Source organism: Musa acuminata, chromosome BXJ2-6, assembly GCF_036884655.1.
Source record: "Musa acuminata AAA Group cultivar baxijiao chromosome BXJ2-6, Cavendish_Baxijiao_AAA, whole genome shotgun sequence".
In the NCBI taxonomy this organism is placed as follows: Eukaryota; Viridiplantae; Streptophyta; class Magnoliopsida; order Zingiberales; family Musaceae; genus Musa; species Musa acuminata.
The window spans coordinates 38,307,273-38,325,500 of record NC_088343.1 but is presented as its reverse complement, the minus strand read 5'-3'; the positions used below and the strand labels follow the sequence as shown (position 1 = coordinate 38,325,500).

Here is an 18,228-nt window from a genome sequence, read left to right as displayed (position 1 = left end):
TTTCGACATGGTTTTACAGCCATTTCAGGGAAAAGCTGAACAACTTTATTGGTTGAAGAAGAAGCTATCTGTTATTTGATCCATACGGTCATCGTTTTCTACGTCGAGGGTTAAATGCGATCACGTAAATTGCAGTGTAGGAGTCCATATATGTTAATTATTCACAGGTAATCATTGGGAGATCGATGATACTCTTCAACTGTTCAAGAAAGAAAGGAGGCACCACCTGTATGCATGGCAAAATTAGGCAGCAGATGAGGGGAGCTGACTCGGTTTTGCCCGCCTTGGTTGTACCCGATGAGCGACGGAGCGTAGTAGTCGCCGACGGCACTTCCTTCCCCGAGGACGACGACGGCGGCGGCGGTGGCGGCGCCATCGTCATCGTCGTCATCCACAGCAGCCTTGACATTTCTCCCATACGAGTCCTTCGCTCCCGAGCCGCACTGCCTGGGCTGCGTCTGGTAGAAGACCTTCGACACCACCAGCTCCCCGTCCTTCTCCTCCTCGTCGGAGCCCAGGTGATACTGGTGCATTATCCAGCTGGTCTTCTCGGGCTTCCGCTGCTTGCCGTAGTTGGTGTACAGGACGAGGATCTTCTTGTACCCCTTGAGCTTCCCACCCACCGACACCGGCCTCGTCTTCCCGGTCTTGTGCCACCGCGTCTCGCCTCCGCGTGCGTCGGTGTGCACCTTTCTCCTCTTCCTCGTCCCCGTCGTGTATGCCTTGGAAGGGCGATGGAAGAAGTGCCGAACCAGACCATCCTGTCTCACTCCTGTGCATCGCAAGAAGAAACACACCATTAAAATCACATACGAAACGCAATGAATCCCACCAATTATCTCAAAGGTGAGGAGGAGTTGAAGCCAAGGCAAGGTCTACATAGCTTTCCCAATGGGCCTCACTCTATACAACCTAATTTATTGCTTGTTATTATTGTTAGGTCACAACAAGTAATTAAATAGTGAGAAAAGTTCTTCCAATCTTCACGTCATCAGAAAACCAGGTTGGTTTTGCATTAAATCCGATCCGAACATTTTATGCCACTATATATCGGAACTTGTGATTCCAAAAATCATCTCAAATGAGTAAGAGGCAAAGAGAGAGAGAGAGAGAGAGAGAGAGAGAGAGAGAGAGAGAGAGATGAATCGGAACATGTTCATTGGCTCACTCATAAATAAAGAGATGGTGTCAATCGATCGATCATTACTGGGGAGCTTCTCAGGATGCGTGTAGCAAATCCCATCGTCGCCTTCGATGGTGGGGATGAACTCGTCGATGAGAGGGTGAAGCTTGTGAGGGTCCGACCCCGTTTTGCCTTCCAAGTGTTCCAGCAGCTCTTGGTCGGTGGGATCAAACTTCACGCCTGCGGGCAGCCCGGGCAAGTCTTGTATGGAGGAAGACGCCTGGATTCAATCCACATCCGGACGTGTATTAGTCTCCCTCTCAAAAGAGGTTTCATACGGAAAGCGTGAACAGGTTTGGCTTTTGCCTGCCGCAGGCAGCCAAGAAGAAGATGCTACGTCGCAACCTTATCAGCTTCGAGATGAAATGATTTTGTTGTGTGTAGAAACTGCACAAGAAGAGACAGAGAGAGAGAGAGACCTGCTGCTGCTCATACTGAATGCGATGACCGCAGGAGGGGCACGTCTTGATCATGATGTCGTGTGATTTCTTGGTGATTAGAACCATCGGAGAGCCCGGATTGATGCCGGCCAGCAGCTACCGCACCATGTCATGTGTCATCTTCTTCCTCTTCGTCTTCTCCTCCTTGTCTCTTGTTCGGAGCAGGCAAAAGACTGGGAAGGGAATGACGACCGAAGAAGGCAAACAAGAGGACAGAAAAGGCGAGAAAGGAAAAGAAGAAAGAAGCTTGTCCCTCTTAAAGCTACCGAGCTCTCCTCCTCCCTCCCACAGTTTTCCCCTTGATATCCGGGAAGGAATAGAATTCTCCTCAACTTTGGTTCATCATCTTCCTCCAGGGACAAGTGCAGCAAAACTCCGATGGTCCCTCCGCTTCCTCAAGACAACAAACCGCGCACAAAGGGAAAAGGAAAAAGACAAAAACAAGGCCATATGTAGAGAAGAGTAGAGAAGAGAGGAGGGAGACCTCCGCAAGTAACACCAGGTTGCTTGACCCTCAAGCTTGCCTTTGCTATATACATCACCGATATAACTCAACCTTGTGACCAAACATACATACCTAATGTTATTACTCGAGCGATTCTATGGAAATCTCTCCATAATCCTTTTGGCAAAGGAGCAACCGGGTTGAGTGGGGATCCAGCAACCTGATTCGTATGAGACGTCTCACCTCCTTGAATGAGATGGTTAGATAGAGAGGAGAAGTAGTAGACGGTGGCCTCCTTTTAGCTCCGAGGTCGCCCTAGAGTGTCTTCCAAGACATACCTATCATTTCTCCATTTCCGACCCTCTCTCTCTCTCTCTGCATATGTCATGTGTGTCTCAGTGTGACCTCCATATATGTGTTTTCTCATTGTTTATGTGACGCATGGAATCGGAAAGAATGTGGCATGGTGAATCCCAGAGATGCAGGGGAGGGTTGTAAAAGACACGTGAACGATGGGTAGGTCATGCTGTCTTCGACATGTACGCGACTTGGCTTGCAGAGAAAGGCGTCCGCTTGTGTTTGGTTTGGTAGTCCTCCAAAAATAGGAGATGTAGAAGATGCCGACTCCCCTTGCGAGGGATGACGACCTTCTTGAAGAAAGAGGCACGTAAAATGGATTCTTTTTTCCTTAAGTAATATAGTGCTGTAATTAAATCTGTTTAGGTATTAAGAGGTTCTTTGAGAAATAGATTAAATGATTAATGAAGGATAAATCAAATTGACTATTATTTTTGAAATGATTTCTTAAAAAAGAATGATTCATTTTAAATGTAATTAATGTACTGTATAAATCTCGGTTTTGAAATATAGAGTGTTTGAAGTAGTAGAAACTTTTGAAAAATAACATAGAAGATTTAATTTTGTCGTACTCTTTCATTTGTGTGATAAACTTATCTTTTCTCTTTATCTATTTTCAACATTTGGTATTATAACTTGCTCAGGATAAACTATGACTTCTTCTCCAAGCAACATCTAACTCCAAATCCTTAGATTGACAAAAATATTATGATATATAGTGCATCCAAATAAAGGTCTTTCTAAACTCTTAAGATGTATGAGAGTTTATAGAAAATGGATTTATTGAATTAAGTCCAACATAAGAAGGAGAAATGAATGCAGAAGCAAAAAAACAACTCAAAGATAGAAGAAAAAAGAAAAAAAAAAAGTTTTGTTCACGATCTACCAAGGGCTTGATGATGTAATATTTGAGATCGTCGCTTCAGCAAATACCTCAGAAGAGGCTTGGGAAATGTTTCAGAAAACATTTGGTGGTGTGAATAAGGTAAAAAAGTTTTGTCTTAAGGTTTATGAGCTAAGCTTGAAAAACTATGGCAAGGTACTTCTAAACCTATTTATGATTACTTCTAAAAAATTATTTATATTATTTATCAAATAAGATAAAATGATGAATAAATATGTAATCAAAGAATAATAAAAAAAATATTAACATCTCTAGATGTAAAGATTTGGAACAAATGTCTTTAGAATAATTGATGAGTTCTCTTCAAGTTCATAAACAAAAGCTTATAAAAAGAGAAGAAGAAAAATTCTATAGAATAAGCATTACAAACTAAAATTAAAGTTGAATCAAAATCTCAAAAAGGAAGAGGTGACAGAAATTAGATCAACCAAAAATTTTAAAACAATTAAAGTGATGAAGAAAATTCTAGCTAAAGAAACCGAGGTTATGGTTGAGGACGTGGTTGAGACCATAGTAGAAATTCTAAAATATAAGAAATACAATGCTATGTTTGCAAAATGTATGGAGACTACTCCTTTTAATGTTATTATAATCCTAAAAATTAAGGTGATAAGGTAAATTTTATTTTAAAAAATAAAAATTAAGTCTTACTAATGATTTATAATAATTTAAAGAAAGATTAGTCTATGACATGGTATCTATATAGAGCTTCAAATCACATATGTGGCATCAAAAACTTATTTTTGAAAATATATACAAGTTATTTCAAAAATATTATATTTGGTGATCTATCTCAAAGAAGTAGGAGATAAAGGTTTTTTTTTTTGTCTGGCAAAGAATTATACATTTCAAATGTTTATAATGTTATCGATATGAAAAATAATATTTTTAGCTTGGGGTAATTACTTAAAAAAGGTTATGATATTTAGATTAATGATATAACTCTTTCAATTTATGATAAGAATAAAACATTAATCTCACATGTGAAAATAATGAAGAATAAAATATTTTATCTACATTTATGTATTTTTAATTGGTCAAATTATTTTAAAACTGATATTGAGGAAATTTCAACATTATGACATCTTAGATATGCTCATTTAAATTTTAAGATTTTAAAACTTCTAGAAAAATTTAATACGATGACACGAATATCAAAAATTGATCATTCATCAAAGTTATGTGAAGTATATATCTTGTACAAGCAAAAAAGAAAGCCTTTCAAATTAAGAATAACAAATTAAGAGTCGATCATTTAAGAATTTTTAGAAATATTACATTTGCTAAGATACCAGAAGAAAAGAAAATAAAACTTGAGGATAAAAGTTAGAAATACATCTTGTTTGAGAATTTCAGTAGTTACAAACTCTACATTCCTATCACAAGTAAAGTTATGATGTCAAGAGATGTTGAGTTTAATGAACAACAGATTTGAAGCTAAAAAAGTGATTTGCAGCAAACGAAAGCTATAGCTTCAGAAGAAGATGATATAATACAAGCAAATACCGAAGAGTCTTTGTTTGAATCATCACCTAGATCGGCCAGGTCACATAATTCAAGAAGTTTGCTTGTAAAAAGGACAAGAATGATTTAGGAGCTATATAATGTGAACTGAATGGTTGATACTAACAATGATGAGTTATCTTTATTTTATCTTTTTACAAGATATGATCCATTAATATTTGAAGAAGCTTATAAAGAATAAAAATGATGACAAACTATGAATGAATAGATTCATACTATTAATAAAAATGATACATGAGAGCTTACTATACTTCTAGAAGACCACCAAGTGACTGATGTTAAGTGACCTTCAAAATAAAAAGAAATACGGGAGATCAAAAGATATAAAATTATTTATAAAGAAGTATTCACACTAGTTACTGAAGTTTAAGAAAGTTATTTTCTTAACGGTTCAAATAAATTATTTTTTTTAAATTAATATTAAATCAATATTTTTTAATGAAGTTCTTGAAGAAGAGGTATATTCGACAACCCCATGATTTTATTATTTATGAATAAAAAGATAATGTATATAAGTTAAAGATAGCTCCTTATAGGCTTAAACAAGTCCTATAAGGGACAAGCAATAATATCTTATTTATATGCATGTATGTAGATTTAATTTTTATAAGTAATAATATCTCCATGATTAAATATTTTAAATACTCTTTGAAAAAGGAGTTTGAGATAACTGACTAGCCTAATGACTTATTTTCTCGGTATTAAAGTTATACAAGACAATATAGGATTTTTTATCTTATAAGAAAATTATACAAAGGATATTCTAAAGAAGTTTTGTATGAAAGATTGTCACACTATAAATACACCAGTGGAATATGACACCAAGTTAACTAAGAAAGGCAAAGGTAAATACATTAATTCAACTTGTTATAAAAGTCTAGTTAAATGTTTAAAATATTTAATATGCACTCGACGTGAGATACCATTTGGAGTTAGTTTAATAAGTATATACATGAAGCTCCTAAGACATCTCATTTAAGTGTCGCTAAATTTTTTTTAAGATGTATTAGAGTGATACTCGAATATGAAATGTTCTATTCGTTATCTAAAAGGTTAGAACCCATTAGATATAGTGATAGTGATTGAGCTGAAAGCTACTATGATCAGAAGAGTACAATTATATTTTGTATTTTATTTTAGTAAAGCTATATTTATGTCTTCAAAAAATAATATATCATTGCTTTATCAAGTTGTGAAGCAATGTGGCTAAAAAGACTATTTAAAGAACTTTATATGTCGTAAGAGAAATCAACCGAGATTTATGTTGATAACAAATCTGTCTTTAACTAAAAAGTCAATCTACCATAAAAGATCGAAGCATATTGACATAAAATTTTATTTTATAAAAGATTATATTAAAAACAAAATAGTAGGCCAACTTATGTCAAGACAAGTAAATAAATGACCGATATACTCACAAAGCCTTTTAAATTTAAAATATTTCAATAACTTCAAAAGAAACATGAGATGTTAGATGAAATAAGTTTAAGGGGGAAGAATGTTGAAATTAAATTTGTTAAGATATCATAAAGAGGTTCTTTTTATCAAAAGGAGAAATAGATTAAATGCCAAGAAAAAGATAAACCAATTATTGATTTGAAAGGGTTTCGTAGAAAAGAGTGATTTATTTTAAATATAATTAATATAATATATCTATGTGAACTATATAAAGCCAATATGTTGGATCATGAAATATTTAATCTTGTTCTACTTTTTAGATCTATCCCTTCTCTTTTTCTTTTTTTCAACATATAAAGGAGGACAGTTATATGCTTGTCGTCTTCAAACAACACCTAATACAGAATTCAAGATTGTTCGTAGTCTCGATGGGAGGCGATACCTGTTTGATCTCGCATTGGTCGTCCGTTCATGTGGTGATTGGCCGAGCAAACGAATCCCATTTTGGGAGTTCTTGACTCCGCTAATCTAATCTAATCGCATCGAGGGGAGCTTTGGCAAATATACTGTTTTGTCTCGTCCCCTTTATGGATCCTTTGAACAGGACTTGTTGCCATCTACAAAAATGTGGGCCGGCCTAACTAAGGCCCATTCGTAGAATGGTCAGCCCCGACACATTTACCCATCTCACCATATGAATGAAATCTATTCATCCAATTAGGTTTTTCTTTTAGAATTCTAATTTAATTTTCAGATAGAATCTTAATTCCTCTGCTGAATCAATTTAATCCCATTCATCTATCATAAATTAAATTAGATGATGCATCATTTGCTCTTTTGTCAGCTATGGAGTCTAATGCAGTGCAAACTCATCGATAACCAAACCTAAAATTAACACATTGAAAGTGGGAGAATACTTGAATGAACTTATAAAAACTAGATGAATATATTATCATCAAATTATGTCAGGTTGATGATTCAGACTCTACCACTCAAAATTTGATGAATAAATTAATAGATCGATGTCATGACCGGTGAACCCTTCTACCACTCAAAATTTGAGTGGTAGTAAATAGAACTTATATCATATCATCGATTTCTTTTTCATCAAAGAAAACATTCATCTATTCAAATCAAATCTCGCAAAAATAATCTCGCTGACTTTGATTCAAAAGATAAAGCTTCTTTCATGTATTCAAATCTCGCAAAAATATTTTCTCAGAGTTGATTTCAAAAGATAAAACTTTTTTTAAAGGAGAGATATAATCCATCTTAATGTCTGTAGCGTGTTTGAATCCATAACACATATATGCATAATAGAGTGGCTAAGTGTTAGTAGCCCAAATTCTCTACATGTTAGATTATATGACTCTATCTAATTAGGTAAAATATATTAATTCTCATCATGATTATAGTTCAATCGAAAGAAAGTATAATAGAATTTCTTATGAGATGATATAGGATTCTCATAATTATTTATTTTAGATTCTCTGCTCATCTATAAAAAGGTATGGTTATACAGTACGTAAGTACGTAATAAGATATTCTATTTCATCGTCACTTTATTCGATAAAGATTTTCTAAGCAACATAGAAAGATATGCATCATAAATTTAAATATCTATTATTATTTAATTTTAAAATTTGATATTAAGTTTTTTATATAATAGTATACGTTTACTACCCGGCCATAGGGATTCTGGATTAGCAACCTTCTTGCAATTGCTAAAACCATAGGCATTTTTTCAAAGGAAGTATAATTATAATATAATTTCTCATAATTATTTATCACCATATTCTCGTGTTACACAGTTACGCAAGAGATCCGAACAAGATCGATATATATGATATGATATTATAGGTCTTATCTTCTCTCATCTCCTTACTTAAACAGAGATTATAAACAACATAGAAAGATTACAGATCTTATCTCATCTCCACTTTATTCGACAAAGATTTTCTAAACAACATAAAAAGATATGCATCATAAATTTAAATATATATTATTATTTGATTTTAAAATTTGATATTAATTTTTTATATATAATAGTATATGTTTACTATCCAACCATAGGGATTTTGGATCAGCAAACTTCTTGCAATTGCCAAAACCATGGGCATTTTTTCAAAGAAAGTCTAATTAGAATAGAATTTCTCATAATTATTTATTTTAGACCATATACTCTTTACACAATAGATCGGAACAAGATCTACGTGATATGATATTATAGATCTTATCTTCTCTCATCTCCTTATTTAAACAAAGATTACATATCTTCTCTCATCTCTACTTTATTCGACAAAGATTTTCTAAACAACATAAAAAGATATGCATCATAAATTTAAATATATATTATTATTCAATTTTAAAATTTGATATTAAATTTTTTTATATAATAGTATATGTTTACCACCTGGGCATAGGGATTCTGGAGCAGCAACCTTTTTGCAATTGCCAAAACCATGGGCATTTTTGCCTCCGCAGCCACGTCTAGGAAAAGTCCCCACGACCATAGGCATCTTCATGGCAGCAAGGAGACCTGGTTGCGGTCCTCTGCAGGCTTGAGCTGTTTGTTCTCAGAACCCACCTCGAACAGCATCTTGATGACCGTCCTCATCGACGGACGACTGATGGGCAAGATGCTGGCGCAGAGGAGGCCAATGTCAAGGACCTTGCACATCTCGTCCTTGTAGCACACGTCGAGCTTGGGGTCGAGGACATGGTCCACTCCCCTCTGCTCCACCGTGCTCTGCACCCATCTCGCCAAGTCCTTTTCTCCCAGCTCGGTATCCACCGGACGTCTCCCCGTGACGAGCTCCAGAATGACCACGCCATAGCTGTATATATCACTCTTCTCGTTCACGCGGAGTGTGTATGCGTACTCTGCATCGCATGAAGACCATGATTGAGGAAATGGACTTGTGATCTGTGGCGTGGATGGAAATAGAACCTAACCTGGTGCGATGTATCCACACGAACCAGCGACGATGGACATGGACATTGGATCCTTACCGACGATGGCCTTTGCAACGCCAAAATCTGCCACTTTGGCCCCGAATTCATCGTCCAACAAGATGTTGTTCGACTTAATATCTCTGTGAACGATCGGAGGAACGCAGTCATGGTGTAGATACGACAGACCCTCGGCAGCGTCCACCGCGATCTTGTACCTCGTCGGCCAGTCCAACAGCCGGCCCTTGCTGCCGTGCAGCAGGTCGCCTAAGCTCCCATGGGGCATGTACTCGTAAACCAGCAGCTTACAGTCCTTGTGCGTGCAACAACACCACAACTTGACGATGTTCTTGTGCCTGATCTTCCCCAAAGTGGCAACCTCGGCCTCGAATCCGTCGTCCACGCTTTGGAAGACATCGGTCTTCCCGGGCGTTTCCCGGAGCTTCTTCACTGCCACGACCTCTCCATTGCTGAGCACTGCCTTGTAGACCTTCCCGGAAGCACCGCTACCGATCACGTTGTCCTCGTCCAGGCAGCCCGCGATCTCGTACTCGCTGAAACCCAGTTTGTGGAAAGAAGTGAGCATCCAGTTGGGCTTTTCCGAAGCACGATTCACCTCCTTGGAACTCTGGTTCTTCCAGTAGAACCAGGCCGCTGCAGCAACAAGGGCCGCAGCGGAGAGGATGTAGATTGATCGAAGCAGCCAAGGGAATCCATAGCGAATAGAGTTGCCACCTCTTCTTTGACCGGCACAAGGCGCATTCACGTCGACGCACAGTCCCGGATTGCCCAAGAAGCTGTTTTCATAGATCCGCGTTGCGAACTGGGCAGGCAGAGTACCGGAAAGCTGATTGTTTGAGAGGTTGAAGTCGTTAAGCTTCAAGTTCTGCAACTCAAGGGGGATCGTCCCGGTAAGCTGGTTTCCGGAGAGGTCGAGATAGTTGAGCATCGGGAGGTCGCCCAGTTCAGGGGGTATCGAGCCAGTGAACTCGTTGTTGGCAAGGTTCAACCGGATGAGCTTTTTCCACCATCGAACTCCGCTAACGAGCTCACCCGAGAGGGAATTGTTATGGAGATCAAGCAGCCCGAGCGATGCAAAGTTCACGAGCCCTTCAGGGAGCGGCCCTGTCAACCGGTTATTGGCAGCAGAGAACTCATACAGATTTGACAGAGCTCCCATTTCTTCTGGGATTCGACCTTCGAATTGATTGTTAGATATCACGAGTTTAGAGAGATTGGTGGCGCCGGAGATTGCCGGGGATATACCACCGGTGAAGGAGTTCCCAGCAAGCTCGAGAAGCCATACATGTGGCAAGCCCCAGAAAGCAGGGGGAACCTCGCCGGAGAGATGGTTGTTCAGCAGTCGGACTCGCGTAAGCGTTGAACACTGGCCTAGGCTCTCCGGCAGAGAACCGGAGAACATGTTGTCAAGCAAAAGAAGCTGATCCAGCATGTCACCACCACAAATCCCAGCCGGAATCTCTCCCGAGAGGAGATTATCCGAAAGATCGACGAACTTAAGTGGAGAATTCTTGCCAAAGTCGGCTGGGAGAGGCCCGTCAAGCTGGTTCGAGAACAGCCGGAGCTCCGCGAGGTTGTCGCAGCGGGTGATGGTGGAAGGGATTGCTCCGGTGAGGTTATTCTCGTAAAGGTGGAAACTTTCGAGGCTGGGAGCAAGAAATACGTCTTCAGGTATCTGCCCGGATAGCTGGTTCATGGAGGCATCAAAGAGCCGGAGCTCGGTGAGGTTCGACAGGCCGCTGGGAACGGGACCGGTGAGATGGTTGGAATAGAGCTCAATCTGGACGACAGAGGAGAGGACGGCGAGGGAATTGGGGATGTCCCCGGAGAGCGAGTTGTAAGACAGGTCGAGGTCGGTGAGATTGGAAAGGCGGCCGAGAGATGGCGGAATGCTACCGATGAGGTTGCAGCTAGCGAGCCAGAGGACGCGAAGCGAGGTGAGGTTGGCCAACGAAGGAGGAAGTGGAGTGGGAGTGAAGAGGTTGTAAGAGAGGTTGAGTTCGTGAAGAGAGGAGAGGTTGGAGAGGAAAGCAGGCACGGGACCGGAGAGAAGATTGCCAACCAAAGAGAGGCTACGGAGAGAGGCGAACTGCCCGAAGGAAGAAGGGATCGGACCAGAGAAGTTGTTGTCGGAGAGGTCGAGATATGAGAGGCGCGGGAGGAGGGAGGGAAGGAAGGCGGGGAGAGGCCCGGTGAAGAAGTTCTGCGAGAGGTCGAGGCGGGTGAGGGAGTAGCAGCCGAGGAAGGAGGAGGAGGAGAGGGAGGAGTTGAGGGAGTTGAGCGAGAGGGAGAGAGAGGATAGGTCGAGGAGGCGGCAGAGCGGGGAAGGGAATGGTCCGACAAGGCCGAGGTCCGACAGGTCGAGGGCGGTGACTGCGGCGAAGAGGGGAGGCGAGGCGCAGGTGACGCCGGTCCAGTTACAGGGGGTGGCGTCCGATGGGCTCCAGTCGGAGAGGGAGCTGTCGGGGTCGTCGAGGGAGCTCTTGGCGTCGAGGAGGTGAAGGCCATCTTGGGTGAGGGAGAGGGAACGACAGGGAAGGAAACAGAAGAGGAGGAAGAGAGAGAGGAACGCCGCCATGGCGGTGGTGTTCTCTGTGCCAAGCTTAAATGATTTGTAATGGCCCATCAATTATGTTGGATCAGTAAAAACGCACCGTGCTTTATGTAACGGGGGATCTACGTCGGATGGTGGAGGAAGACAAATGATAAAAACAAAATATTGAGATGTAGGTAAAAAAATATTTTTAATAAAAAATAAAATAATATTAAATAAAAGATAAATTTAAAAATATTTATATATTTTTTTTCAAACAGATTTTTTTTTTTTATGAATGATAGCCTTATTTATAAAACCTAATTATAATTATCTCACCCAGGTCATTCATGATTAAGTTAAGTATAAGAACTATTCTCATGATATTATTTAATGTCTCAAATCATTGTACATAATTATGAATCAAAAGAAGGTGTTGAGAATTGATTCATTGATAAGTATATTATATAATTATCATGTTTTAGATAGTTTTACTCATGTTATACCTAAGTGAGCTGTGATATAAGAAGTTATTATCATGGGATAGTTTATAAGCCTAATGGTAACTATCTTATTTTATCATGTCACTCATAATTAAGTTAGGTATAGAAATTACCCATATAATAATTTCTTAGATCATGAGTCACCTAAGTATAACTAATTAGAAATGAAATAAACAAATGATAACTACATATTCTCAACGATCTCTTTTGATTTATAGTTACATATATCGATTTTAGATATGAAATAAATATGTTTTTGAAATGAAAATGATTTGATGGGAATATTTGTAATCTGTTTATATGTGTTATAATACTTCATTTTTCCATGATAATGAATCTCTATATTCTTTATTTTTTTCCTAAAAGATTAGATTCTTCGTCATTATAATTATGACTTTATTGTTATAAAATATTTTAATTATATTTTTTTTTTATTTTTGATGAAGATATCTAAGAAATAATCTAATCCATATTGTTTAATAAATTGTTGATGTTACAACTATATATTCTACTTGTTATGTTGATAATACAATTATTGCTCGCTTCCGAGATATAGCTCACGATCTAAGATTTAAAATATTACCTTAAGTACAGTTTTTATCATCCGAACCTCTTGTTGATATTTCAAAATTCATAACATTTGCTTGATAAAATAAGGATAAAGAGTTGAGATATAGAATTATCATTAAGAGTCATAATACCTTCAGATTGAACTTGACTCTAATACCATAAATATTAATGATGAAGGAATAAAAAAATTATAAAAATATAATACAATAATATAATTAAAAGAGAATACTTTTAAGAAAAATAAAATAATATTAAACAAATGATAAAACTATTTTTTTTTCAAATATATGTGTCTTTACTAATTTTATTTATAAAATATAATGATAACTATCTCATTCTATCATATTATTTATTATTAAATTAGGTATAAAAAATATCTTCTTAGTAATAACTTCTTGAATTAGGCGTTTCTTAGATGAAACTACTCATAAAATGATTAAAACTATATTATAATATAACATATTTTTCTACTTATCAATTCTCAACTGACAAGAGGAGCAGTTAACGCAGCCGAGGTGCCACTTTCCATGGTTCCATCATTGGGAGGTCCTTTCGACGCGAGAGTGCGATGGTCGGTGGCCGGTCTTCGTTCACGCCACCAATGATGGCACTCCTCCCGCTGTACCTTTCGCGTGGAAGGGTGACGGAGACGGAGCACAACGCGTTTGCGTTCGCCTGTCACCGGCATCACCTTCTCTTCAGGTGCTGCTACGGTAAGCCAACAGCCGTCACCGTTCCGAATCCTGCCGCGCAACTCTGACCGAACTGTACCTCGCGCATTCCTCCTCGCTAAATTATCATCACTTTTTTCTTTCGATATTTTTAGCACTATGTTTCTACCGAAATGATTCTAAAATACGGGAAATCTCTAATTGATCTAATGAAATACTTTTCAAACAACTTTGAGAGCCGTGGCCTCGGGGCCGACGCGGCTCGGTTCGGGTCCGAATGTCGGGATCTCTCTGGGGCGTGCCTCGAGCTCGCGGGGTCGGTCCGGTGCGATGGTCCGATCGGGACGGGGTCGCCGTCTCCTCCGGGCAGGGGCTCGTCGTCCGCACGGTTGACGGGGACCCTCGGCTTCGTACCTGCACAAAGGTTAGGTCGGGAGGCTCGACCCGACCCCTCCGACGATCAAGTTAGCGGAAGATGTGGAGGGGGTTTCAGAAGGAGAAGTGTTTGTATGTGTGACCCCCCCCTCTTCTTTGATGAACGAGAAGGTATTTATAGAGAAGCTTACTGCTGTTTGATGTACCCACCTGCAGGAGGCAGGCTGATAGCGTTTGACATGGGCACTGGCGTGACGTAAAGAACCGCGCCTGAGTAGGCGTTAATGCGCCTCGGCCGGTGTTCTGGTTCGGTTGACCAAGTACAGTTACGTCGATCGAGGCATGAGGCGTCGACTGACGTCAGTCGAGTCTTATCGTAATTACTATCCTCATCATTTGCCAAATTAAATGATGAGCAGCACGATCATACTGATGTGAGAAAAGAAGCTCCAAGATTTCTTGACCTCATGATGTTGTCCTTTCGAAAATGACACGTTTGGAGATGTGATCAACGACACAATCATAATGGTTTGATGATGCGTAGAACAGACATGTAGAACAAAACCAAAACATAATGGTTCGGAATAGTCTTATGAGATTTCAAAGTTATCTTATCGTGCCTGCCTCTCACATGTATCGTTTTCAAGTCATGCATACATATTGTCAAATTAGATTGACATGACTTGTCACCAACATGATTCGTGGAGCTTCTCCACTTGCTCGCTCATCATATCGATGGAACATGATATCACTAATTCAAGTTTGATGTCAATTCGTTTCAAATTCGAAGTAAAAAAAAAAAAAGTCTTTAGTGAATTATGATTTATTATTATAAATAATTTATGTATTCATGTGAAATGTGTGTAAGAGGATTTACGTCATGATGAGCATAATATAAATATATTATAATTGATTTTACGTAATAAAGAAATCGGTTTATCTGATTTTTTTTTGAAAGAAAAGAGAGAAAGAAAGAAAAAAATAGAATGATAAAGATGTATTGGTAGATACGAGTCCACGTGGATGGAAGCCCAACGCTTGTCCGCTTGGGGATGAATGGGACCAATGACTTATTGGATGCTCCTTTGTTCTCCTCTTGACGTTGAACGCATGGAATCACTTGAGCCGAAATCTTCCAAGCATCGAATCTCTATCGCCTTCCATGCATCAATTTTGGTGTCGAGTATCGATCAAAGATAGAAAAGATGCTGCCGCATTACCCTAAGAATATAATAATGCACCGGCCACGCATGAGGTGTACCTCATATTAAAGTTACAAGAGGTATCAATATTGTACGTACACTCAATCTAGTTAGATAGTAGAGCGTTAATAAAACCAAAAAGAATCAAAATGCTCATCGAAGTTAATTAGATTTAAACTTTTTTGGATTGTAATTAGAAAAGATAAATTAGGATTTATTGTTATAAATAAATCATATATCTCAAGAATTTAACGAGAGAGATATGGGGAAAGATACTTTGATTACTCTTCAAATATTCTTACGTGGATCTTCCACTTACGTTTTGATTAACTCGCGAGATATATTATTTGTATTTTCACATGGTAAAATTTTGATTTTTCTTTGTAGATGTGGGTAGAAAGTATTAAACTACGTAAATTTTACTTCAATTTTAATATATATAATTTATCATTGATTTTTTTTTGTTCCGAAGTCTTTTCTTCCACTTTTGGGAGGAAGAAAAGATTTTGAAACTAAAAAAAAGAAACAATAAATATATTAAAAATTGGTAAACATTAATGTGGTTCGACACCCCCTACCTACGTTCATTGAAAAAAAATAATTTTTTTCATCATTTATAAACACTATATCTTAACTTAAATAGAAATTCTTAACAAAGATATATTATACCTTTCTCAATGTATCATTTCTATTTCTCTCATCATCAAAATATTTTCTCACATCTTATTCCATCATCAAAATATCGAGATGCATGATATATTTATAAATTAAATAAATATTAAATCATACAAGATAATTTTCCTACTTAAATTCATAATACGATCTAGTTTTAATCGTACTATGACTATTAAATACTTGTCTTCCCATCCACCAACAATAATAATAATAATAAATACGGGTGAGATAAATATTAAATACGAGCATTCTTCATCCTCAGATAATGATACAACGTCAACTTATTGGGTGGTTGGCAACTCTCTTCCAAATGTCTTTTGCTTTTGGAAACAAATGTACGACCGAGGAAGAGGACAAAGTTCTTGTGACCATTAGGTTCTCTCATGGCTGTTACCTAATTTAATTTTGCTATTTGTCCTGGACTTAAAAGTGATAATCCATCATGTAATTTGCTGCATCAAGTCTCTGTCAATCAAATCAAACCAAAAGTCACCTAAATTTTATAGTATTTATATCTAGAAAATGCTAATGAATTAATATCTGAATTTTTCAATAGTTGTTTCAAGGTCAATATTAAGGCTAATATATATATATATAATTATACTAATATCAATTTTTATTGTTAACTCGATATAGCAAAGACTTGTGTTATTACATTCGGGAAACCCTCATACAGCGAAATGGTTTTACCAAAAACATGTTTGATTTGATCGAGGGAGAAATTCTTCGTCTCGATCTCACCATAAATAAATATTATAAAACTTTTGTGGAGATGTGTCTAACAACATCAGTTCAAATTATTATTGGTTTATATATGGGTATTGTTGGTGAACAAATGTGTCATGGCTGATGAGTCAGCACGGCTTGGTCCACGGATCGATGTCGAGAGTCTTTTGTCGATTGAGCTGGATGCCGAGGTAGGTTGGGCCCTCGCGACAAGGTGTTGATCAGCATTTCTTTATCCTGGCGCCATTTGTGTTGAGCAGCGTCTCTCCGTCTCTAGGCCGGTTAGCAGCTTGCCTTCATACACTGGATGGTAATTCCCAGGTTGAGATGCTCGCAGCTCGAGGGTGGTCGTTTTCCTGCAAAAATGATCTTCGTCGGATAATTCCCAACTTTGGTCCCTCTGATGAGTAAGTCAGTAATTATTTTTTCTCTTCTTTTTTCTCTCCCCGTGGCTGAATGCCGGTCGAGGGCTTTTATACTACTGTACGTGAGTCGGTCGTACGTGGGTTTGACATGACGACCGATCCTCGAGGGATGAGACGGTAATGTTGTGCGACCGTCGTCCCGGGACGTGCGGAATGACGCCAAACGGCGCCGTCCTGAGCTTCTAGGGTGAAATATATCAAATTATGTCTTGGTACCGGTTCTGACTTGACGCGTGGGAGTGCTTCCCCTACTGACTTGGCTGTAGCGCGACGTGGCATCGGTTGTGACGTGTTTCGGAACCAAAATATATCTTATTAGGTATAAAAAATTATAAATTCATTATTAGCTTATATAGACTTTGACATTAAAATATGCATAATAAACAAGTCTTCCTTTAAAGTATTTATAACGATCGTTATAAATACTAAATATTAAAGCCCAAAAGACAAGTGTTTTTTTTGTTGCCCAAAAGATAAGTAGCAAACGGAATTTTAGCAAATAAATATTAAAGACTTTTACTTTATATGTTATAGTGACGTGATATATCTATGTAATTGGCACGTTATCCTTTTTATCGGATTAACTTGTCGAGTCCAAGTTGATTGTGATTAATTACTGTATTAACTTCCAATATCAATAATTTATAACTACGAGCTTAAAAATATTATTTGGATTAAAAATAAGTCATCCTATCTTACTCTATACAAACTTAAAGAAAAAAATTCTTGTAAACATTATTATAAAGTTTGAAATTCATTATTAGGTTATAGAGTTGAAATTCAAATATATATATATATATATATCTTATAACTATTATTGATTATAAAAGATTAATTTTTTTTGCCAAAAGGTAAATTATGCTCTCGTCTCTTTTTTTCTTTCTTGTTTCTTCGTACTGTGCTTTCTCTCGTTCAAAATTAAGTTTTTATCTATATTCAAAATAAAAATAAAAAAGTAAAAAAAAACTTAAAAATCGAGATGAGTTAAAAGATAATATAATAGACAGAATGCATTTCACAGTACAAATAAAATTCAATCCCTTTTCATTTCTTCATTTCATATTTTTTTGACATTTATTCTATTTCTTCACTCTTACTTACGTACGTACCTTCCGGGGTCCATCTATACCTATGTTATGTTCACAGTACAAAGTTCATTTCATATTTCCATGCCCTATGATGGCTACACCATAACACACATCATGTGAAACGTCACACCACAGTATTGAATAGGATTAGGATGGTTGTCCGATGTGCCTCGCCACATTATTTAGCAATGTATCCACCAAATAAACCAATGAGAAATGTACTATTTATTAAGAGA

At 37.8% G+C, this 18,228-nt stretch overlaps 2 protein-coding genes across 3 annotated transcripts; both read right to left on the bottom strand.

The window, feature by feature from the left end:
• Nucleotides 1–108: 108 nt before the first annotated feature.
• LOC103989192 (NAC domain-containing protein 73) lies at nt 109–2,183 on the bottom strand. 2 transcript variants are annotated; one of them, XM_009407983.3, is made up of 3 exons: nt 1,603–2,183; nt 1,169–1,403; nt 109–772 (listed from the first exon to the last, which is right to left on the bottom strand). In XM_009407983.3, exons 1-3 carry the CDS (start codon nt 1,687–1,689, stop codon nt 204–206), a joined length of 891 nt encoding a protein of 296 aa, XP_009406258.1. In that variant the 5' UTR covers nt 1,690–2,183; the 3' UTR covers nt 109–203. The 2 variants fall into 2 exon arrangements, with proteins under 2 accessions (XP_009406258.1, XP_009406259.1); XM_009407984.3 differs by having other exon boundaries at nt 1,208–1,403; nt 1,603–2,160.
• Nucleotides 2,184–8,580: 6,397 nt separating this feature from the next.
• Nucleotides 8,581–11,859, bottom strand: LOC103989191 (receptor-like protein kinase HSL1). Its single transcript, XM_009407982.2, has 2 exons — nt 9,207–11,859; nt 8,581–9,134 (listed from the first exon to the last, which is right to left on the bottom strand). Exons 1-2 carry the CDS (start codon nt 11,848–11,850, stop codon nt 8,773–8,775), a joined length of 3,006 nt encoding a protein of 1,001 aa, XP_009406257.2. The 5' UTR covers nt 11,851–11,859; the 3' UTR covers nt 8,581–8,772.
• Nucleotides 11,860–18,228: the final 6,369 nt, after the last annotated feature.

What these genes read in the sequence shown, in the direction of transcription:
- LOC103989192 (XM_009407983.3), bottom strand. Translation starts at nt 1,689, where the DNA reads ATGGTTCTAATCACCAAGAAATCACACGACATCATGATCAAGACGTGC. An exon ending in TTCAGTATGAGCAGCAGCAG is followed by an intron (nt 1,404 to 1,602) that starts GTCTCTCTCTCT and finishes GATTGAATCCAG; the next exon opens with GCGTCTTCCTCCATACAAGA. An exon ending in CACCATCTCTTTATTTATGA is followed by an intron (nt 773 to 1,168) that starts GTGAGCCAATGA and finishes TGCGATGCACAG; the next exon opens with GAGTGAGACAGGATGGTCTG.
- LOC103989191 (XM_009407982.2), bottom strand. Translation starts at nt 11,850, where the DNA reads ATGGGCCATTACAAATCATTTAAGCTTGGCACAGAGAACACCACCGCC. An exon ending in GTGTGGATACATCGCACCAG is followed by an intron (nt 9,135 to 9,206) that starts GTTAGGTTCTAT and finishes CATGCGATGCAG; the next exon opens with AGTACGCATACACACTCCGC.